The following is a 26,198-nucleotide window of genomic DNA, read 5'->3' as shown; positions in this document are numbered from 1 at the left end:
GGTTAGTTAAGACTCCATGCTTATGGAGTTTGGGACTATGGGTTTGATCCTTGTTGGGGGAAGATTACACATGCCTTGTGGCACAACCAAAAAAGTAAATAAATAAATGAATAAACAATCTATATAAACTCTTTGTGATTCCCAGGGACTATTTTATTGAGTGAGCATTACTTAAAATTAGGTCATGTTTGCTAATGTATTCTCAGAAAAAATTTTTGGAAATCTAAGTTAAGGATAATGAAATTCAGTTTCCTGCCTCAAAGCTGTCTGGACTTAGAACAGCAACCTGAAATGGATTTGGGAGCTGGCTGAGCGTAATCAGCGTAAGCTAGAGAGAGAAGTCTGGACATGGCTTGGAGCTGTGCCTTGAATGGGAATTTAGTAAATCATGAAATGTGTAAGCTGGCAGACACCTTAGGGATCATCTAGTCCAAACTTTCACATTAGAGGTGGCAAAACACAAAAGCAGAATGAATTATTGAAGGGATCTCTCTCCAGATCCAGAAAAATACTTCAGGCTGAACCAGGTATTCTAATAGCCCAGGCAGCCTTTTTCCTAAGGATTTTCATGTAAGCATGGGCTCTGGAGCCAATCTGTGTGCATATGAAGTCTAACATTAACTGGGTAAAGTTAGGCAAGTTACTTAACAACTCTAGATTCCTGGCCTCTCTGAAACAAAGATAATACTTGTTATTTCTCTTAGAGGTTTGAGATAAGAATTGTAAACATTCGAGGTGAGTGCTTGGCATAATGAAAGAACTCAATAAAGTTAGTTATTATTGTTATTATGACTACATGGCATAATTTTTCATGGTTCAGAACTTTTGTCCCTATCATAGGAAGAAATTAGGTGTAAAGCCCTACCGTCTTGCCCATGCTGAATCAGGAGATAAATTTCCAGGTTCTTCCAAAGTATGCCTGTATTAAATCTGAGTTTTCTTAAAACAGAAGCTAAATGCTCTTCACTTTTTATCACCAGGGTCTGACACATCATAGCTATTCAAAACGTGTCTGGTGAATGCATGACTTTAATGTTAAAGAAGAGTTTAGTCTGAGTCAAGTAACTGAGCTACAGGGGGTCATCCAGTTCAATATTTTCCATAGACCACAAATTCTAGAGGACAGTGGTAACTATTTGGACCATTTCCAAACTTTCCCATTTATGAAATAATTTGTGCTCAGTTGTATTTGTAATAGACTCACTGATCCCCCCAAAATGAGTTTCTCTCTTAAGGAATGGCACTGCACCATCCCAAACAGGAACCCGTACCTTGACTCTGAGGTCCACGTCCGTGAGCACCATAAAGAAATCATTGTAGGTCATTCCATACTCCTTCCTCAGCTCACTGATGAGATGCTGGTCTACCAAGTCCTCATCATCCACAACTCGCATAGGTTTCTCATTGTCTTAAGGCAAATGAAATGTGAATAAATATGGATGTGACAAAAACAGAAATCAGTGGGAAACCAAAGGGTGGAGGATCTGAGCCTCCATCCTGAGTTAATTAGAACTGCTTTCATTAGTTGCACACATTCAAATAGTACTTTGTTTGAACTAATGTTTCAAAGTGAACAAATATAGGAACAAACGAATAAATAAGCTCATTTTGAAAGTCACTCTTCCAAAGATGATCGAACCCCATCTCTGCCCACCCTGGTTATAGTGAATCAGAAGGAGCAACATTGGAATGAAGCTACTGAGTCATTCTTGGAAGAAGATTGCCAGCTCAACCTGGGATGAGTCATTATTGTCACTTACCAGGGAAACAGACCCAGATTCTTCGGTTAAGCTTTATTTCACTTAAAATTTTATTTTAGCTTTAGTTATTTATTTAAGTCTGAAATCGGTGTCTGTTCTTCCTTTTATTAGAGCATGTTTGGGGACACAGTGAGCTATGTCATTACTATGTGTGTGTATATTAGTCACTCGGTCGTGTCCGACTCTATGCAACCCCAGGGACTGCAGCCAGCCAGGCTCCTCTGACCATGGAATCCTCCAGTCATTGCCATAGAGAAAAATAAAAAGCCTATGTTCAAATCTGGTCATTTGACTCCCAAAAATCAAGCTATTCATAAGGTAAATTTTGTAAGTGAATACAAGGTTAAGTAAAATGTTACCAAATTTATAGAAGTTCTTAATGTTTTATATATATATATATTTTTTTTTTCCAAATATCAAGCCCTGAAAACTATTATAATTCAGAGTGGTTCCTGCAGGTGCCACTGGGTTAATGGGAAGTATGAACATGAGAAACTATTAATACTACGCCTGGAAAACACTTTGGAAATGATAGAAGGGTTTATTTACTTCTTTCCTCCCACACAGGTCACAGGGCTTCCCTCAACCCTATTAAAATTTTTATTGGTAGAATTATCCCCGTATTAAAAAAATTACAGATATTAAACTTAGCAAATATGTAATAATAAATCTATTACAGAAGGAAACTTATTGGTTATTATCAACACTCTTACCCAATGAATAGTACTACAGTAGAAAAAAACCACAGTTTTGTAGCTACAAAGGTGATCTAGCCAAGTATCACAGACTATTCTGCTTTTATTGATATAAAGGGGGCAATTATAATTTAGGTATTACTTTGGTTTACTCGATTAAGATTGTTGAAAGTATATAAATAAGAAGCTTGATTCTCCCAAGTAGATCATAATGAGAGGGGAAAGAATACTATCATTAATAAAATATGTTCATTTAAAAGAATTGTTAGGTTCTTCATGCTGTTGGCTTTTTTTTTTAATTTTTAAAAATTTATTATTATTATTATTTTTAATTTTACTTTACAATACTGTATTGGTTTTGCCACACATCAACATGCTGTTGATTTTTGTTTAGTTTATGTATTGAGTAAAAATAGCAACTTGAAGAATAAAATACAAAGTATGATGTTGCTGCTGCTGCTACTGCTGCTAAGTCGCTTCAGTATTGTCTGACTCTGTGTGACCCCATAGACGGCAGCCCACCAGGCTCCCCCATCCCTGGGATTCTCCAGGCAAGAATACTGGAGTGGATTGCCATTTCCTCCTCCAATGCATGAAAGTGAAAGGCGAAATTGAAGTCTCTCAGTAGTGTCTGACTCTTTGTGATCCCACGGACTGCAGCCTACCAGGCTCCTCCACCCATGGGATTTTCCAGGCAAGAGTACTGGAGTGGGGTGCCATTGCCTTCTCCAAAGTATGATGTTATTCTTGGTTAAAAGGAAATAAAGCAAAAGAAAATACATCCATATGGGAATATACATAGGAAAAAGTCCAGAAGGACATAGAGCTAATAATAATAGTTGTCTCTGGGGAGTGAGAAGAGGTGAGGTAGAAACTTTGGCTGTTTACTTTATGTGAGCCTATATTATTTAAATTTTAACAAGGAGCATATTTTATTTTGTAATTAATAATATTAATATGAATTATGATGATGAAGGAAATCATTAAAAAACTGATTTGTAAGCATCCTTAACAACTAATGTTCTGATTTTAACACTTTACAAACCAGATTTTATCTTGAACCTAGGAACTGCTATTTTTAATCCTCAACATACATTCATTTTTGTTTTTTTTATTTGGAACTTCTTATTAAATTTATCCAGATTCTGCCGAAGCTCTCTAGTCTTCGTCAAGGGTGGCAGGGCTTAAAAGCAAACTTTCCTTAGAATACATCCTATAAATTGTCCACATGGTCCCAATCCAGCTAAAATGATTCATAGATCCAAGCCCATTTTGTGGGATTTGGTCATTTCACACAACCTGCCCCTGGACCTAAGATTTCTGAGGAGGGCCAGCAGGGAGGGTGAGCTCTGCTGTGTGCTGATGAGGACTGGCCCTATAAATGAAGCACTTGCCTAGTTTCCTACCCTTTAAGAACTCCCAGCTCCAAAAGTCAGTGGTTAAATTCAGGTAGTAGTAAATTTCTTCATGTATTTGTTTTTCCATGTGTGACTATAGACAGCAATGACACTGCAGAAAAATTCAGCTTCAAAGGCAACTTATTAAACACCAACTGTATGCCAGGCATTGTATCGAAAGCCTCCATCTGTAACTGCTGCCTCTCTGTGACACCCATGGTTTCTCCTCCTCCTCCTTCTCATCCCTAAATTCAGGCCATTCCTCCAATGTCCTGGGACAACTTCAGCTCTCTGTTTGCTTCAGGAGCTCCAAATCTGCTCTGGCAGTTTTTCAAAGTAGGATTCACCGTATACCTTCATCATGAACACCTGGAGTGCATGTTAAAATTACAATCCTTGGACCCAGATCTATTTGGCTCATGGCCCCAGGAGCACCAATCAGTTGTCTCAGGGTCAGGAACCGGGCAATTAGGAAATATCCTGCAGCCCCAAGCCTAACCAGCTGTTCACCCAGCTCATCTGTGTTTCCCATGGAAACCCCAATAATAACCATGGTCTAGGCTCTCTCTTCACTCTGGCTTCTACTTCCTGACCAAAACTTGGTGTTCCTCCCATGACTTTGTGAGGTGTGGTGCAATTTCCTCTTTGAGTAATGAATGAGTAATATATTCCATTTTCCTTTGGCATTCTGACTTTGCTGCACAACCAGACCTTAATAAACCCTGTCCTGAAGTAATGCACAATGTAAATAAAACATACTTATAAGGCACTTAAAATATAATTATCCTATTCAAAAAGTCAATATAGCCCAAAAATCTCTTGGTTGCATTTTGGATAATCTGGAGGTAAAGACTCCAGCAGAGGCTGAATTGTTTTTAGTTGATAATGGATAAACTTAACTAACTTTGTTGTCAATCCGCTTGTTCCTTCCTGTTTTACTCTGTGAGTTGTTTCCCTGCCTAGCACCCATTTGTGGGATGAGTGAGTGACTGATTTGAATGAGTATGTGAGACTAGCCTGGACATTTCTGATCTCAAAGCTGAAGCTCGCATTTGGTTCCTAGAAAGAACAATTTGTCTTATCCGTGAAGAATGTGGCCTGTCAAGTGCTTTTCTGTCCTACAGACTGACTACTAAGAAGTATAAGAAGTTATTTAAAATTTATTTGAAAAATATGTTTAGAAATCTTTAGTGACTTCACTTAATTTACCAAATTAAGTTTGAATTCTCTCTCCTGGTATTTGAAATTCTCTAAAATTGGGTGCCAATCTACATTTCTAGACTTCTCTTCCATTCTCTCTGCCACTCAAGTTTCTGCTCTAGGCCAAATTTAACTGCAAATCAGAATCACTTGAGAAACACTTTTAAAACAAACTCCTGAACTCCACCCCCCAAACTGGGTCAATATCTTATAAGGAATACCTATAAATTGAGATTAAAGAGACCAACAACTCAATAGAGAAATAAGCAAAGGACACTAAAAACAAAATATAAAGTTGCCTGAAACATATGAAAAACATCTTCAATCACATTTATAAAGAGAGAAATGCAACCCAATACTATACCACACTAAGATACCATTTTTCACATACAGCATTGGCTAAAAACATTCGCAAGTCTGATCATACATTCTATTGAAGATGTTTGGAGATATAGACATTCTTACACATTTCTGGTGGCTTTGCAATATCATACAACTTGCATGGAGAGAAATTTTGTGATATCTACCAAAGCTAGATATACTTTCTATTTGATCCAACAATCTTACTTCTCAGAATCTATTGTAAAGAAATGCCTGCATACATAGAGTGATATGTGTACAAGGTTAATTCTGAAATTGTTTATAATAACAATATACTGAAAGCAATCCAAATGTTCCTCAACAAAGGGAGTGGTTAAATAAACTATGGTAGAATCTCAGAATGGCTTAATAAAGAATGAGAAAGATCTCTGTGTACTCAGAAGAAAAGATCTCCAGGAAATACACTTAGGTGAAAAAAAAGAAGCAAAACAGATATATAATATACTATTATATGTACCAGAGATCAAATTACCAATATCAGCTGGATCATAGAAAAAGCAAGAGAATCCCAGAAAAACATCTACTCTGCTTCACTAACTATGCTAAAGTCTTTGATTGTGTGGATCATAACAAATTGTGGGAAATTCTTCAAGAGATGGGAATCCCAGACCACCTTATCTGTCTCCTGAGAAATCTGTATGCAGGTCAAGAATCAACAGTTAGAACTGGACATGGAATAACAGACTGGTTCCAAATTGGGAGAGGAGTACGTTAAGGCTGTATATTGTCACCTGTTTATTTAACTTATATACAAAGTACATCAGGCAAAATGCCAGGCTGGATGAATCACAAGCTGGAATCAAGATTGCCCAGAGAAATATCAAAAATCTCAGATATGTAGATGACACTACCCTTATGGCAGAAAGCAAAGAGGAACTAAAGAGCCTCTTGATAAAAGTGAAAGAGGAGAGTGAAAAAGTTGGCTTAAAACTCAACATTCGAAAAAATTAAAATCGTGGCATCTGGTCCCATCACTTCATGGCAAATAGATGGGGAAATAACGGAAACAGTGACAGACCTTATTTTCTTGGGCTCCAAAATCGCTGCAGATGGTGACTGCAGCCATGAAATTAAAAGACACTTGCTCCTTGGAAGAAAAGCTATGACAAAACTAGAGAGCATATTAAAAAGCAGAGACATTACTTTGCCAACAAAGGTCCGTCTAGTCAAAGCTATGGTTTTTCCAGTAGTCATGTATGGATGGACCATAAAGAAAGCTGAGTGCCGAGGAATTGATGCTTTTGAACTGTGGTGTTGGAGAAGACTCTTGAGAGTCCCTTGGACTCCAAGGAGATCAGTCAATCCTAAAGGAAATCAGTACTGAATATTCATTGAAAGAACTGATGCTAAAGTTGAAGCTCTAATACTTTGGTCACCTGATGTGAAGAACTGACTCATAAGAAAAGACTCTGATGCTGGGCAAGATTGAAGGCAGGAGGAGAAGGAAACGACAGAGGATGACATAATTGGATGGCCTTACCAACTCGATGGACATGAGTCTGAGCAAGTTCTGGGAACTGGTGATGGACAGGGAAGCCTGGCATGCTGCAGACCCTTTGGGGCAAAGGGTCAATTTTTCAGATGCTTCTGTGGGATCACAAAGAGTTGGACACGACTGAGCAACTGAACTGAACTGATTGTTTGTATAAAAAGAAAGGAAAAAGAATAAGGAACTACTGTGTAGCACAGGGAACTGTATTCAATGTTCTGTAATAATCTGTAATGGAAAAGAATCTGAAAAAGAGTTTATAATTATATATACACGAATCACTTCGCTATACACCTGGAACTAATACAACATTGTAAATCAGCTATATTTAAAAAACAAAATTTCCTACTCAAGGTAATAAAACATTTTTCTGTTTAAAAAAGAGAGAGAAGGGGAATATAGGTGTCTATATTGATTTGTGTTTGCATAAAGAAGCCATTAAATGGATCAAGATGGAATCATAAATATTACTGTGGGAGCAGAGAATAATAAGGGTCAAGAATGGGTGTAAGACTTGTCTGTTAATGCCTTTTTATATAGTGTTGACTTTGGAATCCAAAAAATGTATCATTTGTTTAAAAACCTGAATAAAAACAAAAAGTACTTTTGATAGAGTCATTATCTAAAAAATCTACTCAGTTTCAAGGTTCCTCCTTTAAATCCACTCCCTTTTCAAAACTCTGTGATACATACAATACTGTGATAACTACAACTAGAAGAGCTTGTCCCTTCACCACATTCTTCAAGCACTTGTTTTATACACTTGACTTATCAGATACTTTTAACCCCTTGTTTGTCAGGGTTTGATCTTGACAGCGATAAACTTGGTATTAAAGGCAGTGCAATGGGTGATCACACAAGTTAGGGGACAGGGTGATAATCAAAACCTGAATAAATAGAGAGCAACACCAAAGGCATTGTTTGGAAGTCTGATCACTCACCCAGCCTTGTCTCCTAGCACAGAGTGGCAGGGTCTAGAGAAGGCAGCTGCCAGGCATTGTCACCACTGAAGAAGGGAGGAATTGGGACAAAGGGTCAATTTTTCAGATGCTTCTGTGGGGAAGCAGCATTTCTGCCTTGTTATGGATCCAGATGGTTGTGAGGTTGTCCATAAAGGACAATTCTCAACAGGATCAAAGACAGAGTATTCTAGGCTGAAATGGATTCTATCAGTCTCAGGTATAAAAGTTACTCCAGAGACTCACCTAGGAATTCCCTACTCATGAATAAAGAATCAGTACTGCCTCTCCTTGTGGCCACATTCCACTTTCACCAGCTTTTCCTCCTTCCTTTTTTCCTTCCTTCAGAAGAAGCTATCAAAAAATTGCCTTCCCCTCCAAAAAATGTCCTATGTTTTAGCACTTAAAGTTTAGTGATCAATACCAGTGTCAACATATTTTTCACCTATTTTGCTAAGCATATAAATATACAAATATTCATGCCCGCTATGTTTTCATCTCTCTTCTCTTTTCATTCTGTAATAAAATGCCTTTAGCCAGCAACTCCTTCCCACCTGACAAACTTCCTCTATAATCCATCCTCTTAGCATAGACACCAATATTCCTATCTCAAATTGATATTTTAAATATCTCCGACAATTAAGAATGCCTTTATGTGTTAGGTCACTCTGTATTTTATCTTTAATTTTTTTATCTTTATTTTTAATTTGTGCGTGTGTGTGTGTATGTTAGGTCATTCTAAACCCTCACGTATAATATACTCTGGACTGCCAAAATTGGATAGGCTTATTCTGCACTGGAATTTGCTCAAGAATGAATAACTTTCATTAGGCTAATGACTGAAATCTTAAATCTTCCTGGTGTTTATAGGTCCATCACCTATAATTCAAAATACATTTAGCAAGATGGACCAGCTGGTGAGTACAGCCCACACTGTAGCTGGATGTGGGCCTCTGTTTTTAAGGCCCTGTAAAAGTCTGGAAGAGTAGACAGTGCTTGATTTATTTTTAAGGAAAGTAAGGCCATCTGATAGATTTCCAGCTGAAAATCGGTCAAGGCTGGAGATTGGTTTACTGAGACCATGGCGCATGCCAGCTTCTATTTTCTCATGGCTGACTCCCAGTCTTGGCTGAATGCACTACAGCCTTTCCCATAAGGGTAACCTGGGACATGACACAAGGAGAGACAGGCCTTCCAGGAATTAGATGAGGAACAAAATCAAAGGCCCCTCAAATCATGTCCAAGCTGCCATTCAATGAGTGGCAAACACTCAAATCGCAATACCTGACTTCCAATAAGGCAGAAAAGAAAATCTTCATTCTCTACAGTTCATATTCAATCCAGATGTCCAAAAGACAGCAGGATTCATGCTAACATGTTGCCAAGGCAGCACCAGATGTTTGTAACAGTTAGGACCATGCACAGGTTGAGGTGGAAGACATAATGATTTTTCCAAACTTCTCTGAAATAAGGAACGAGAATTCTTTGTGTGAGTTGGTAAGTGACACATTTGACACCAGGAACACCTGGTGGAGGAAGGCTTTCATCACCAGCCAGCAAGTCTCTGTACTGGATTGTATGCCTTCTTCCTCTCAAGACATCTGGATTATAATCAAGCTCACTGGCTCCTGCTACTATTTGACAAGACTGGAAGCCAAAGGTTGACTCCCAGTTAAGCACCATATATGTGGCTTTGCAGTATTAGTCTCTTGGGCTTCAGTTTTGTCACCGACAGGATTAATGCAGCCTGACCCTGAGGAGCAGCTGTGAGGATTCCTTGTTAATTAGCAGAAAGCAATTGCAAGTATTTTTCAATTATAGTGCTCTAGGCCCTCTGACAGCTCATTGACCACAGTAACAGCATTAAATCCTCATAATCACCTATGAAATGCCTATAACCATGTTCAAAGCTGAGACTTAGGAAGTAACTTGCTCAAGGTTACATGCAAATACATTGTGACTGTGGGTTTGAACCTCTTTGACTCTAGAACCTCTTTTGTGTCTTTTGCAGGTATGACTATTGGTAGTTGTTGGTAAGGACACTCTCTCTTTTTGTTCTCCTTGAAAAACATATGCATTGTAAGAAATAAATGTCCACAAATCAATCACTGCTCCACTAATAACTTATGTTAAGACATTGGAAAAGTGAAGCTGCTCAGTCGTGTCCAACTCTTTGTGACTCCATGGACTATAGCCTGCCAGGCTCCTCCATCCATGGGATTCTCTAGGTAAGAATCCTGGAGTGGGTCGCCATTTCCTTCTCCAGGGTATCTTCCTGACCCAGGGACAGAACCCAGGTCTCCTGCACTGCAGGCAGACTCTTTACCATCTGAATCACCAGGGGGTCCTAAGACATTGGAAAGGATGCTATTTATTTTCCTTTTGAACTATCTCAGGGAAAAATGAGCTAATAAAAATAGAGAGTACACAGCTGAAACTTCATACCCAAATAAATTAGGGAGACCTGCTGGCCAACACTGTACCTATAGTAAACAATACTGTATTGCACACTTAAAAATTAGTTGAGGATAGATCTCAAGCTAATTGTCTTTACAAAAGTAAAAAATATATATATATGATTTAGAAAGTTGCTGCTGCTGCTGCTAAGTCGCTTCAGTCCTGTCCAACTCTGTGTGACCCATAAACGGGGGCCCACTGTCTCTGGGATTCTCCAGGCAAGAACACTGGAGTGGGTTGCCATTTCCTTCTCCAATGTGCGAAAGTGAAGTTGCTCAGTCGTGCCTGACTCTTAGCAACCCCATGGATTGCAGCCTACCAGGATCCCCCATCCATGGGATTTTCCAGCCAAGAGTACTGGAGTGGGGTGCCATTGCCTTCTCCGGATTTAGAAAGCTAGACTATGTTAAAAATCAACTGACATTATCATGACTTAATTACAACGATATGTGTTCATAGCACCAAGAGTATGTGACACAAAAATCCATGAAGTAACATGTTATTTGTACTGAAGTTAAATGTGAATTAATGGAGTGACTTCCCTGGTGATCTAATGGTTAAGATTCTGTACTTCCACAGGAGAGGGCAACGGTTCGATCCCTGGTAGGTGAAGTAAGATTCCCACATGCCGCAGTAAGGCCCCCCACTCCCTCACAAATTGCTAACTAACAGGAAAAAGTATGTTTTATGTGCTTTCGGACAAAATATATTTTATGAAAAATATGCAGGATATGCAAATGGCACGAGAAGGATTTTCATTATAGTTGAAACAACAGTAAACAAAAGTAGAGAAATTAGGTAAGAAAGAAAGATTTTTGTTCTTAAATAAAGCTCTAGAGATGTAATAGTTATAAAAGAAACTGGGTGGGTCAGATCTGGGGCTTCTGACCGTGAGGCATAACTACTCACAGTAAATTTGCCATGTTCCCACGAGAACTGAGGCGAGTTAGACCTTAGCTGCCCAACACTGAGTTGTACGCCTCATATGCATCATTAATATGAAAAATTGTGAAAACTCTACATTCAGCCAAATTCTTCTGCTTTCCAAAAGGACGTGGGCGCCGTTCAGTCCATATTTCCACTGACTTTTCATTTAGTTTCACAGCTTCTCTCAGCCCCCGCTCACTCTCCCCAAGCCTGGCCAGAGTCAAGGACTCCGAAGGGTGTGCGGGACCCCATTTATGAGGGAGTTACCTACAGCATAGAGGCTGAAGGAGGATCAGAGGGTGCTGCTCACAGGCAAGAAGACTCAGGATACAGAAGAAAGTGTCAGAATATCTCTCTGGCTATTCTTTATCAGAATACCTCCCCCACTCTGCCCCACTGAATTACTTCTCTCCTTCTCCTCCATCTTACTGACTTTCAAACTGTATACTGTTTGCATATTTTTCATTTTAGTGTTCAAAACTTAAGCCAGAACTATCCAGGACAGTTATATAAGTAGTTAGGCAGACTGACCTTTGTTCCCACAAGCAAATAGCCCTCTGGAAACCCCAATTTTCCTTTTGATTCCCCACCGACCTCTCCATAAGGTATGCCCCACCTTAGCTAAGAGAAAAGCAGTAATATAATCATTAAGTTGTTTCAGAGAACCTAGCTGGAAGTGGTCGATTTTCATGGTGCTGTTGCTGACAGGACCGAAGATGGTGATCACGGAGACTTTCCTGGTAGCCATCTTGCAGAAACTTTCCAGATACTCATCTCGCTGCTGCACATACATGCTGTTTTCAGCCTTGGGAGCAGTGATCAGCTGGAGGAGGGCAAAAGCAAGCAAAAAAATTAACTCACAGTGATAGTTTCACACTGAGGGAAAAGTCAAAGGGAAGATCTAGAATAGAGGACTGATGGTGACTGACAGGGTGTGTGTGTTAGTTGCTCAATCATGTTTGTGACCCTACGGACTGTAGCCCACCAAGCTCCTGTGCCCATGGAATTCTCCAGGCAAGAATACTGGAGTAGGTTGCCATTCCTAAACTAGACTGACACCTAAACTGGATCGTTTTGTTGGATAGTTAGCATAATTAAAGCCAAAAGAGATCATTTGGAAATGCCTTTTTAAAAAAATGATTCCAGACAGTTTAGAGTTTCTACTCACTTCCACTATTGTCTGCCTTCATTATCAGTCTCCACGTGTCTTGGTTTTCTCATTTATGAACTCTGCACAGGAATACTTCTTTCACAAGGCTGTTTGTTGTAAGCATTACATGACACTTAGCATGCAATAATTGTCCAATAAATGCTATCTCTCTCCTTTTGTTTTGATCTTCATTACCTTAATTGGCTGCTCAGACATTCATGAATTCGGTGGCTACCACTATTATTTCACATCTTACAGGGCTGAGTTTCATAGCCAGGTCTTGGGCACTATAAAACATTCCATGGCTTAGAATTTTCATTAGGTAAAATTCAGAGAATTTTTAGAACGGCCCTTTGGCCCAGTTCTGTCTCAGAACATAATCATTGTCACATTGGGCCTGCAGAGAGCTCGTGGTGGATGTCTGTGATGCTGAAACCCTCCAAGAGGATGAATTTTTCTCTTTCTGTTCAGCATTCTTTCCAATTCAAACCCGGCATTTTTCACCTAGCCCCTGTGTCTCTCTCACTCAGTTTGACCCCCTGACTTCCCCTGAGGAAAAAGAAGACAGAGCAATAAAAAGAGATGCTTTGGTCACCAGCTATGTGGGAAAACACAGACTTCACTATTTTGGATAAAATGAGGATACTCTTATTTTTCAAGGTTCCTCTTGAACTCTGTCCCTAAGAGCGCCTCAACGATGTAATCTAGCCAGATATAAAAGCCTTTCTACTATGGGGATTATTTTTGTTGCTTTTTCCTGAGTCTTCTCCAATTTTACTGGCTTCTTCCTGAGCAGAAACCAGGATTGTGAAGCACATCTGACGAATGTGTGAGCATGTGCTGTTTGCCCTGAGGTGGAAGGACATGAAATTTTATTCTGATGATGACTAGATTTTTTTGATCTCTCTAACCCTAAACAGCTTAATCAGCTGATGTCTGCAAAAAAACACAGTTTAGTCACCCTATGCAGGTTTCTCATTAGCTCAGAGGCCAGCCTCTAGACCAGGGATTGAATTGGACCACCAGAGAGTCCCCCCATCTATACACTTCCTTTCATTTGATCAATTTATCAAGCACTTTTCTACTTTAAAAAAGTTAATCCCATCTAACCTTACAAAATATTCCTGAAGTTTGTGGCTATTAGCTTGGCATTTTGCAGAAGGGAACTCACCATGTTGTTAAACTCTTTATCAAATACTTTATCAAGATAGTAATAAATCTAGTCCCAGCTCGTTTTGCTGTTTATTTTGCTCTGTCTGAAATGTATTTATTGTGGCCTGCAGGCGTTCCCTTCGAAGAATTCTCTGTGCTTGACAAAAATACTATCCTTCATGGAAATCAAAATGAGTTCAATAGCTTTTGAGTAGAACATTAACAAAGATTTTTCCATGATGAAGCTTTTGTTTATGTTTTCTCAGATTGTTATTTATTTTAACAAGACATGATTTCATTTATTTTCGATTTTGTGTTTATGAACCTCTTCAGATGGACAGGGTGGGTAGGAAATGCTTGGTTTAGAAATATAATTCCCCAAGAGGAAAAATAATAAAATTCCCCTTAATTTATTCATTGATTCACACTTAGCCTTAAAAAGGATTTAAGGAGGCTGTAGAAAGATACAGTGATGGTATTTTTGCTTTGTTAGTTTTTTAATTAGCTACATGGCATTTGAAAATATTTCTTTATGTTTTGATGGTAGTCCACATCCAGGTGTTTTGTTTTCAGTTGGTATATTTTAGTCTTTTCTTTTTGGCTTTTCTTTGCTCACAGATACACTATTTTGAAATACATAAAATGACTGTTTAAGTGAGAACACAAAATAGTAAAAAAAAAAAAAAAAAGAAAGAAAGAAAGTAACATGTCCTGGTAATGATTTTGGACTCCCTGACCTAAAAGAAGGATGAAAGAAAGTAAAAGTGTTAGTCACTTAGTTCTGCCAGACTCTTTGAGACCCCATGGCTGTAGTCCACCAGGCTCCTCTTTTCATGGAATTCTGCAGGCAAGAATACTGGAGTGGACAGCCATGCCCTTCTCCAGGGGATCTTACCAACCCAGGGGTTGAACCCAGTCTCCTGCACTGCAGGCAGATTCTTCACTGTCTGGGCCACCAGGGAAGCCCCAAAGGAAGGATAGGCTCATATTTAGAATATATGCTAGATGGTTGATAACTCCCTGGCTCTGAAACTTCAGATCCATGCATAGACTCCATTCCATTCATGGACCCTTGCAGTCCATGGACAGATCATGCTATGACAAGATTTTAAGAGTTCTCAAAGCCCCTTCTGGTCTCTTTCTTCCCCTTGTGCATAACTGAGAATTTCAGAGAATATATAGTCATACCAAACCGTATCCTGCCAGGCAGCTTCTCCCATGTATCTCTGAACACAGTAGCCTTGGACTGTGGATACCCAGTGGGAACTGCACTTAAATAAGTAGAGGGCTCTGATGTTTACTTTCACCTCAGGCCCTTTGCCCAGGGAAGCCTTAACCCACCTGGGAGGTGACATTCATTTAGCATGATTCACTTCCTGGATTCTAGCCCTCCACAACCTGGCCTCAGGCTCTCTCTTGCTAAACTTTCCTCGTATTCCTCCCTTATGTGACCTCTTCACCCTGTAGCTGGACTGTGGCCTAAATTATGAAATGAGAGGAATCCGAGTGGCACAGAGAAAGGGTGACGGTAGTCAAAATCCGAAGACCTGCATTTTTGTCCTAGTTCAACCCCTGGCTACTCTGTAGCCTCAACAAAGCTTTTTAACCTTCTAAACCTTGGTTTTCTCATCTTTGGAACAACTTCCCTACAAATTCATAAAATAGTGAGAATCAAGCATACATATTAGTATATATATTACATAAATATATACAGGCTATGTACACCAAAGCATCATAGATGTATGCTGCCTCTGAATAATTCACTCACATTCCTTCCTTTACCTTCACCCATGTCACCTTCTCACCCAGAATCTCCTCCCCTCCCTTCCACCTTATCAGAATCTGAGTCATTCTTCAAATGCAGCACCCTCCTTAAAGTCTCATCTATTCCACAACGATCGCTTTCTCCTTTTAATTACTGTTCTTATTATGTGCATGGCTCACCTGGAATTTATGCATTTCCTTGATTTACCATTTTTTTAATGTTTATGTCACATCTCCGTAACTAGAGTGTCAATTCACCAAGGCACTGAAGCCCCAGCCCCACTACTGCTTAGTAGGTAGTAGGAGCACAAGGCTCCTCACGTTACATCAATCACTCCTGCTGGAGGTGTGGTTCCCTGCTAGATGCAGCCCACAGACCATTGGTAAAGACACTCTCTTTTACATTCAATCTGCTCCTTGAGTTTGCAGCACAAAAAGTGCTGCAAAATGAAGGAGGCTGATCATCTGAACATATTTCAGTGACTCTTTCCCTGTGTATTGACATCTATGTCCCATTCATTTTCTAGCGTGGCAGTACTTCAAACAGTGTTTAAAATGGTAACCATTTCCAGTCTCCTTTTTTAAAAAAGAGCATTTTAAAAGACTGAAGAGACTTAGCACAGAACTTCCCAGTAAACATTATTGTCTGGCACTTGGCCTCTTTCTAGTCTGGTGGTGATAAATCAGGGCATGTATCATAAAGCTAGAATTGTGTTGTTCTTTTTTATGTTTCTGTTCCAACTTTCCAACTGGCATGTTGGCACAAGGAGCCTCAGGCTATAAGGAAGCTAGTTTGCATAAGTAAAGGGTGCAAATGGAATGGGAAGATGCTGGGGGGAGGATATTTTAAGTCAGCTTACTTCAAGTACTATGTTAAGCTCAAAACACATTAGACTCTTACAGGATTCTGAGAAAAGGCATTCCAGCTGGTAGTCTGCCTCAGAAAATAGGAGGTTTATATTCTTTTCTAAAATTAAGCCAAGTAAGTAGATTATTGTCCCAATATCCAAATTTCTGTAGTAAGGTTAAAAGTACTAACATACTTGAATTACGGGAGATCCAATCTCCAAAGAATACTTAACCTTGAACTTGAATCTATGTATTTCAGTGTGATGAGGCTTCTTGTTCATTGACAAACAGGTCAATGGGCACAGAGAACAGCATGATGACTTTTCAGCTATACCCTACGTATTCCAGTGTTTCCATGATAAAAGACTCATCCATATTCTCAATTTTGTCATCCCCAGACCAGCATCGATCAGTCTGAGGGATTAGATTAACTGGGATTCAATCTATTGTTCTCCACTTGACTACGTGGAAAGCCAGTGAGTTGAGGTACAAAGAACTAGCTGAGTATTAAAGGCAGAAACTCTACATTGGTGCTCAGCACAAAATGATGACAATTGGTATATCTTACTGTTTTTCTGAGTAATTCAACATTGAAAAGGAATTTTAAAACACTTGTATTACTAGCAGGTTCATTTCTCAGTTTCTGGTTCCCTTTATGGCACAAGCCCACAGCAAGTGCACATCCCTGGGAAGGCAGAATGGGGAAGTGATTGACCCTGAGTTTAAACTCAAACATATCTCAGTTTTAATTCTGGCCTTGTCATGTATTGATTGGCTATACACCTTGGGAAACTTCTCAATCTGTCTAAGCTTCTGTAAATGGAGTTAATTAGTCCTTCCTCATGGGATTGTTGTGAAAATTAATCCACAATCTCAGCAAAGCACCTTGCAGGATGTGCCCCTTTTGATTGACAGGCTGAGAGACAGAAGGTTTGGAGGTGTGACCTCTGACCTAGCTCTACCTGTAGCTCCTCTGAAGACCACTAGGATGCTATTCATCCAACTATAAGCTATACCATCACTGCCAGTGTTTCTCTAAGTAGTTAAGTATTAAAGAAGGATATAAATAAACACAAAGGACTAGGTTATTGTCACTGAGCACCAGGTTACTGAAAATCTGGAAAGAGAAGCTAAAAGGCCTGCATAATTTCTTGGATGCAAATCTCACTTCAGTTTGAGCAAACTGGGTTAGGTTGAGGCCAGTTGGGGGGGGCTATGTTGTCATCTGTACTTTAATAGCTTGGAAGCTGCTGTGCCTTAATGAATATTAATTAAATCACTGAAACTTCCTGAATAACATCAGCCATGTTTGACAGGAAAAATGAATGGAAAAGAGATAAGCGGTACCAGCAAAATATTTCTCCCAGACACTGGTCTCCTCTCTGTCTGGTTAAAGACTCCTCTCCATCTTTCAACTTTCCACTGCATTTATTTTATAATGTCTTTTCTAATCCATTTTTATTTTTGACACTATTAGCTCTTCAGAGAACACAGTTCTGATATGACCGTCAGCCAGGCACACATGGGACTGAAATGCAAGGCTAAAATGCCTCCTGTTGGTATTTTCTTTCTAATAACAATCCTAGATCTTGGTCCAACCCCAAAGAGCAACACTGCCATGAGCAAGCCCAGCTGGTTTCTGTTTTGCCTCACATGACATCAGCAGAAGCTGCTGTCTGAACTTTCATTCGCTAGAAATTTATGATCAGGGATACTGTTAAAAGCAGAAAAGACCCAGCCGGGCTTTCAAATCCCTGACTAAGGGAGTGGAAAGAAATGAAAGGCATGACTAATATCAGGGATATAGTATGAAAACCCCTTTCTTCTGACTCATGAGCTACAGGCAGTGGAAGTATTTGCCAGATGGGTGCACAATTACAATCCTGACATTTTACCCATGATTATTCCCCCCCTGGTTAAAACCTGACCATGCCAAAGTTCCAGGTACTCAGAAAGAGAGCAACAGAAAAGGCTACTGATGATTTCCCACACCCCAAAGAGAGCAGTTTGCCTCCAAAAGTTCTGTACTAGGTAGAATTCTGCTCTAAAATCAGTGATTCTTCTGGTTTGGGCTGGAACATTCCCATTTAAACCTGTGTACTCTGGCAATAACCAAATAGTTGTTAAACTACTCTAATAGCCTATCTTCTGTTAACCTAAGTTTATAGAGTTACTTTAAGGCTCTGGTTAGAAACGAGTACCAACATACAAAATATATGTAACAAGACATACACACACACACGAATCTGTAGAATCAATCAAAATTTAAGTTTTGTTCTATTACAAAGATAGACTAGATGGAACAGCTAAGAGACTTTGGGGACATGCTCCATCCATGATAACTATCACAAGGGATTCTGCTCTGAATAACATTTCAAAGTGAGCACACTGAACTTTTTGAAACCCCTAAAAGATAAATGGGCACCAGAGTCACTTTGCTCAGATCATTAATCCAAATTTAGTTAGGAAACTGAAAAGACTCTCTAAGAGATGCCTTGAGAAATGAGCATCTATCTCTTTTAGCTGTGGGAATGCAGGGCATGGAGTCACCTTGTGTCTGCAGCAGGATAGATGCTGTCCTCACATGAGACAGCTCCCTCTCAGCCAGCTAGCTGAATTATTCCTGACTCAGGTTACCCAGCATTAACTTACAGATCTATTTCTCTGAATTAACCACATCATGCCCTTTTCCTCCTAGTCATCCTGGATTAAAATGCAGCATTAAGAAGCTAGGGGCAAAATCTTGGAAGGGCACTAAAATAAGGGCAAGAAGACACTGAGAAAAGATGAATCATTCCCATCAATGATGAAAATTTCCCATACATTTAAGATGATGCTTATTCTTGCCCAAAGCCCTCTTGGGTCTGACTAGACTCTGGTGTCATTCTTTGGATGGTGGCAAGGAACGGCCAAAAGAGTTACTGAGATGGACCTGGGACTTGCTCAGTACCCAGGGCACTCAGAACCACAGGCAGAGTAGAAATAGGACCGCATGTCTCCTTTTTCACACACACACACATTTTAGAGGCCCAGGAGAAACTGACATGACATCTTGACTCCAAATTCAGATATGCCTCTAAGGGATCACTAAATGGAGCAATTAACCCAGCTTCCACACTTCGTTCATTTTGCTTCTTACTAGTAGTTGGGCAGTTGTGGGGGAGCCAGGCTTTAGGAGAGAAAATTTTAGCTAGCTGGTTTAAAAAATATATTTGTGGGGCCAGACAAACAAGGACCCTTCCCCACTACCAGTCATACCCACTCCCCAACCAGGCTGCCACACTTTCCCCCTTTAAGTCTCCCAATTGTTGGTATAGACCTAAACTGTTGATATAGACCTGCTATTTTCCCATACACATGCTTCTAGTTTTAAGCTCATGCAGAAAGAAATTCTTTTCCTAAATTGTGACTGCCATCAATGCATTCCATTTTATTAATTCTTTTATTCTTCTTTGAACTTGGCAGAAGGGAGTTGTATTTAGAACTGTCTTGTGGAAGAGAGCCATAAGGTGGGGATGGGTCTGGTGGGTTTGGAAGAAGTTGAGCACAGAAGAAGCTGAGTCCTTCCCTGAGCTCGTGGCTAAGATCCCCCAGTCACTGACTGCTTAGGGCCATGGGTCTGTGTGGATAGAGGTTCATAGAATATCTAAGTCAAAAGGAGCTACTGGCCTGGCTGTCCTTCTTTGACAAACCTCCTGATCTTCCTGACAGATTACCTGTTTAGCCATAGCCTGCTATCCAATAATGTGATTTTAGAAAAATAACACTCCAAGTCCTAACACTGCCACAGCCTACAGAACAATAGCAAGAAGATTACTTACAAGCAGCCTTCGTTTGCCTTCAAAGGGCCCCAGTAGGTCAGCCACTGACTTCCTGGGATTCTGAGTGAAGGGTTTTGCAGGTTTCAGATGGCCATCCTGCTCTGTCCTCCCCACTTTTTTCTTCTTGTTCTTCTCTTTCTCCTGCCTGTTCTTTTTCTCAGCCTTGTCCTTCTTCACTTGCTTTTCACTCTTGAGTAACTTGTCTGCTTTCTCACTTTTCACCTTTTTTTTCTTCTCCTTCTCGGGTTTCTCAAGCTTTTCGTGCTTTTTAGACTCCTTCGCCTTTTTGGGGGGCATGTTTCCCCTCTGCAACTCCTCCTCCAGCTGAGAGGTGGTCGGCCGGCTGAGGTCATACTTATCCTCATACTCATTGCTAAGAATTTTGTCCTGGGCTTTCTTTTTGGGAGATTTCCCCTTTGCTGGCTTGTGAGGACCTGGCACCACATTGGGGTCCCGGGGGCCATGCTCCCGCCTGTCTGTGCGGTTGTCCCGGAAACGGCCCGCGCCGGCCCTGGTGCTGGGCTCAGAGATGGCGATGGAAGGGGCAGCTGTGAAGACCTCGAAGCTGGTGGCCTTGCTGGGCCTCCTAGTGGTCGGCGGCCTTTCCCTGGGCTGCTCCTTCCTGGGCGGAGGGTAGAGATTCTCGGAGGCCACCGGCCCCTTGGCAGTGGTCACCTCGGCTGTTGCCGGGGGCCTGTGGGGGGCCGAGGAAAGGTGCACTCGGGGGGTCCAGGGCCTCTGGGTGGTCGGAAAGGCCGTGGTGGTTGTGGGTCTTGCAGCTACCGTCACCACCCGAGAGGTGGCCCGCGTCACTGTTGTGACCGGAGCTGGAGGCAGCGTGGTGGCCCGTGGGGTTGGAGGAGCGGAGGGAGGGGCCCCTGCAGTGGTGGCCGGTTTTCTCATCACCTTCACCCGACTCTCTCTGGTGGGTGGCATTTGCGCTCTCCTCTGCTCCTCTTTCCTCTTCTCACTGCTCAGGCCTGGCCTTCCTGCCTCTCCACCATTGTTCCCCTCCTCCACCACCTGGCCCTCGACTCCAGAGGCCTTACATTTTTGCACAAAACCCTTCTGCCTGATCTTCTCTATCCTGCGGATGGGTCCCTGGTCGATGATCTCATACATGGCCTCCAACCTGACCGGGTAAGGGTAGCGTTCCTCTACCTGCAGTGTCTTCTTCAACAGCACCATGCCGAATTTGCCCTTCTCCAGCTTCAAGAAGCTCATCAGCTTTGGGATGAGGCTGGGGTCCAAGGGCTGCTCCAGGACGCGGCCCTCACTGGTGATCCTTCGCACCTTGCCTCCTTCCTCGCCTGCCTGGTGGAACAGCACGATCTGCTGGATGTGCCTCTCAGCCAGCTCACAGTACACGTCGTCCTTCAGCAGGCTCATCATGAGCCGGTAGTAGCCTTCCGAGGCATGTGGGGCCGAGATGACCCATACCCTGTTTTTCCCTGCAAAGCTGGCAAGGATGTTGGGAGAGCTGGACCCAGACGGGAAGCGCAACATTCTTGACCGAGCTGAGGACCCCTCATCTCGGACCATCTCACGGGGAGAGCTCGGAGCTGCTGGCCTCTGCTGAGTTCTCACTGGGGCCCCACGGATGCCCAGCGAGGCTGGCGGCGCGGTGGCATGAGCTACTCTCAATACCGGTATGCTCCTCCTTCTTTGGAGAGGCTGAAGGTTTGGTTCTTCCAGAGTGGTTCTCTCAATTCCCTGAGACCTCCCTGTGTGCCTCAGTAACCGAGCTGGCCTTCTGTTGACGGCGGAAACCAGAGGCACTTTCTGCCCTCCGCGGCTCCCTCTATTCATGGTCTGCCCGTGGGGTTCTGATCCACACACCAGCCACAGTGCCAGCAGCATAGTAAAACTGGGTCCCATTCTCCATGTCATTGTGCAGTCCTCTTTGGGGAGACAGCAGGGTCAAAACACAGAAAGGGGAGGGCAGAGAAAAAAAAAGAAAGAAAATCATTTAATTGCAAACAGAGCTGGGCATTATCTCTTTATCTATCTTGGCCAAGGAGAGGGGGAAGGGGTGGTTGGAGAAGAAGGAGGGAGGTCAGAGAATGGAAAATCGGATGAGATCCTGTTGCTTTTAAGTCCCTGTAATTTGTCAGTGCTTAGCAGAGACAGTTACATTAAGCAGGAAACTCAACTCAGTTCCCCATTCAGCATGCTTGCACTGTTTCAACTGTCTGATGCTCCAGAGAAAATGCACACTGAGCATATTAATTATGACAACATTATTCCTATTTCATTTCTTCAAATAAATGACAAAGAAACAAACAAACACAGTAAAGACAGGCAGGATTACACACTTACATAGTGGCTCATGGAGATGGAATGCAGAGGTTTTAAAAAGCAATCTGAAGTGTGCTCCCAGGACAGTTCCTAGACGAAATACTTTTCCTCCCAATTCTCTTTCTCCTTTGCAAGGCTGGCCGATACAAAGGGGTGTGCTGCAGCCCCAGCTCCCAGAGCCGCACACAGACCACCGCCTGTCCGGTCCTGAGGGCTGAACTTTCTTCTTTTCTTTCTGGCTGTGCTTTTTTACCTTCTTGACAAGTAGAAAGAGGTGAAAGGAGCTGTCCTTTTAAGTCGTTGCATCTCCATTTGTCTGCAGTTTCTGCTCGGGCGGTGTGTCTGCGAATGCCAATCCCCCCCGGCCGGCCGACAGCACTGGACGCCCCTTAAAGTGGAGTCTCAGCTATTTCTAAATCTCGCTCTTTCTCTTTTTCGAGTTCCAGGATCCTTCTTATCACTCTTTCCCCCACAGTCTGGCTTAGTCTCTTTGTTTCCGAGCGTAAAAGCACTGGGATTAATATGTTTTCCAGGCCGAGGGAAAACACAGGAATGTGATGTTGAAAAGGACTTTTTTCTTTTCCTTACGCTTCTCTCCTCCCTTTATTTCTTCCCACCTTTTCCCTCCTCTCTTCCTTCTCCTTTTTCTTCTTCCTCTTGCCTGGATTCAGTCCCAGAAATGCCAGGACAACCTCAGTTTTGATCCAAACCAAACTCAAACAACAGCAGCCACTGGAAATCAAGGAAACTTCACTAAGAATTTAACAGATCAGCAGAACACCGCCTCCTTCCCATTTCAGCATGGTGAGCGGTGAGCCTGGACTGGGAGGGAGAGAAGGGGCTGTTCTTTGGGTGGGGGTGTTGAAACACTGCACATCATCATAAATCACTTTGGAACAGGATGGCTGAGGACTTAACCCCTTCCCTACTGAGTCATCAGGACACTGTCCCTTCCTGTCTGTACACATACTGTGCTTGGGAAAGGGAAAATTCTCAGATTTCTACATCTGACTGCTTGGTTTTCCTAGAGACAGATAACTCATTTGGGTCAGGGTGCTTGGTTGTACATACACAGACAGTATATATATATTTATAGTTCTGTGAATGTATTTTTATCTCTTTCTCCCTGCTTCATGTGTTTCATTTGAGGTTGGAAATGCCGATGGAAAACATGGCTGGGTTGTTTTTTATTTTATGCTAATTGGGGATCATATTACTGTATTCTTATTCCTAGTTTCTCCTTGGCATGAAAGGAAGCTGGTAAAAGGTTAGAAATGCAAGCAATGGCTGCTGTTCCCCTGAGATTGTGGTCAGCCATTACACAGGGAAAGGCCACTACGGCCTCCAATTCTGAGATCTGGCTGTGGTAGGCTAAGAGCTTCCTCAGAGGGCACGAGTGTACGTACATGTGTGTGTGTGTGTGTGTGTGTGTGTGTGTGTGTGTGTGTGTTGCAATTGCACTCCAGAGGCTTCCAGTATCCAGAGGGCTTTAAACAGTCTTTAAAAATAGCTATATCGGAGATACTGAAGCAGCTCTGTGGATCCACCTCACAGATTTGCCATGAGGAATCAGCTTTTAGCAGGGAGGGAAGGTGCCTTGGGTTACACAGATATTTCTTCCAGCCTCTCCAAGTGTATTCAGTCAGTATTAACTGCCCCAGACAGTGGCGAGTCAGTGTTTTCAGGAGGCCCCTTGTAAGCTAGATCATGTTAATGTCTACTCTCTCTGGAATAAGCCTGGTCCCTGGTTGCTCCTTTCCATCAGCACCATCTCCGACTGGTCACTTCCTTTTCCTTCACATGAGCTCCCGGCACTGAATTGAACATCTGTGGAGGGTTGGGTGTCAGGTTGTCAGTCCACAGCATGAAGACCTGGGGGTGCCAAGGAGGAAGAGCCTTTGTGGAGCCTTTCTGTTCTGGCCTTCTGTGAGTCCAGAACAAACATGGGCTTCAGGCAGAGACCTTCTGTCCCCTGAAGACAGAGATTTCCCCTTTCATGGGATTCACCTGTTAAGTTGATCAAACGCCTAGTGGTGAACTGCACAGTCCTAGATGTGACTTCCTTTCTCACATCATAATGTGTTCTACACAATCCCTTGCTGAGCCTCCTCTCTTCCTTCCTTTCTCTTCCTTTTGTCTTCTCCTTGCTAATAATAACTACCATTTATTGAGCGTTTTCACATGAGGCTCTGGGCTTGGCACTTTCATATATGCTTTTATTTAACCCTCACAGCATCCCCAAGAGACAGGTGGGATCATCCCGTATTTGCAGATGGGCAACCTGAGACTGAATGAATTTAAGTAATTGCTCACTGTCACACAAATGCTAAGAAGTGGTCCTGAAATTTGAACCCAGATGTAGAACTATCTACAAAGCACTGGGTTATCCTGCCTCTTCCCCCTTTCATTTTCTTCCCACACCTTCTCTTTCTTCTTTTCCTTCAATTGGTTTTTGTTTCCTATATTCACAGAAAAGTCTCATTAATTTGTTCAACTAGAGCGCTTATAGTTTTAGAGTCTACTTTCTAAAATAATTGTGTAGCAGTACTTTTTGCCTTTCTTAATAGGTCCTTAACATTCAGTTCAGTTCAATTCAGTCGCTCAATCGTGTCCGATTCTTTGTGACCCCATGAACCGCAGCAAGCCAGGCCTCCCTGTCCATCACCAACTCCCGGAGTCTACCCAAACCCATGTCCGTCGAGTCAGTGACACCATCCAACCATCTCATCCTCTATTGTCCCCTTCTCCTCCTGCCCTCAATCCCTCCCAGCATCAGGGTCTTTTTAAATGAGTCAGCTCTTCACATCAGGTGGCCAAAGTATTGGAGTTTCAGCTTTAACATCAGTCCTTCCAAAGAACACCCAGGACTGATCTCCTTTAGGAAGGACTGGTTGGATGTCCTTGCAGTCCAAGGGACTCTCAAGAATCTTCTCCAACACCACAGTTCAAAGGCATCAGTTCTTCGGTGCTCAGCTTTCTTCACAGACCAACTCTCACATCCATACATGACCACTGGAAAAACTATAGCCTTGACTAGACGGACCTTTGTTGGCAAAGTAATGTCTCTGCTTTTCAATATGCTATCTAGGTTGGTCATAACTTTCCTTCTAAGGAGTAAGCATCTTTTAATTTCATGGCTGCCATCACCATTTGCAGTGATTTTGGAGCCCCCCAAAATAAAGTCTGACACTGTTTCCACTGTTTCCCCATCTATTTCCCATGAAGTGATGGGACCAGATGCCATGATCTTCATTTTCTGAATGTTGAGCTTTAAGCCAACTTTTTCACTCTCCTCTTTCCCTTTCATCAAGAGGCTTTTTAGCTCCTCTTCACTTTCTGCCATAAGGGTGGTGTCATCTGCATATCTGAGGTTATTGATATTTCTCCCTGCAGTCTTGATTCCAGCTTGTGCTTCCTCTGTAAGGCCAGACCCCTGGGCCATGATGGGCTGCCCCTCCTCTCCCACCTGCCAGCGGGGGAAGTCCCTAACGGAAGGCGCCTCCCAGATCCCGGGGACCAATGACAGCACACTTCGCCAGCTAAAGCCGCCCCACCCCAGCCACGTAGAAGGACCTGTCAGCCCGCGACGCCGCGACTTGGCTACCTATCCGAACCCCCGTCCATCTAGCCTGACCATCCTTTGCAACGAATGTATAAAAGCCACCCCCAACACGGTCCGAGCGTGGACTTCCTCGATCTGCCTCGCTCGGGTCCAGGAACCCTGCCCGGGAGCAGTTCGCCGTTAAAAAGCCTATTAGACATTTTGTTGGTGTCCTGGTCTTTTACCTAACATCCTCCAGCCCAGTGTTTCTCATGATGTACTCTGCATATAAGTTAAATAAGCAGGGTGACAATATACAGCCTTGACGTACTCCGTTTCCTATTTGGAACCAGTCTGG

At 42.2% G+C, this 26,198-nt stretch overlaps 1 protein-coding gene across 1 annotated transcript in view; it reads right to left on the bottom strand.

The window, feature by feature from the left end:
• CCDC80 (coiled-coil domain containing 80) overlaps positions 1–23,165 on the bottom strand; it is a 35,932-nt gene extending 12,767 nt beyond the window's left edge. The window contains exons 1-4 of the mRNA XM_040224021.1: positions 22,321–23,165; positions 20,002–21,902; positions 11,932–12,088; positions 1,272–1,408 (exon numbers count right to left, since the gene is read on the bottom strand). Coding sequence (XP_040079955.1) covers positions 1,272–1,408; positions 11,932–12,088; positions 20,002–21,891 — 2,184 coding nt within the window. The 5' untranslated portion in view covers positions 21,892–21,902; positions 22,321–23,165. The remainder of the gene's footprint in view (positions 1–1,271; positions 1,409–11,931; positions 12,089–20,001; positions 21,903–22,320) is intronic.
• Between the last annotated feature and the right edge of the window lie 3,033 nt (positions 23,166–26,198).

Source organism: Oryx dammah, unplaced genomic scaffold (assembly GCF_014754425.2).
Source record: "Oryx dammah isolate SB20612 unplaced genomic scaffold, SCBI_Odam_1.1 HiC_scaffold_2, whole genome shotgun sequence".
Taxonomy (NCBI): domain Eukaryota; kingdom Metazoa; phylum Chordata; class Mammalia; order Artiodactyla; family Bovidae; genus Oryx; species Oryx dammah.
This window is presented reverse-complemented; position numbering and strand designations above follow the sequence as displayed.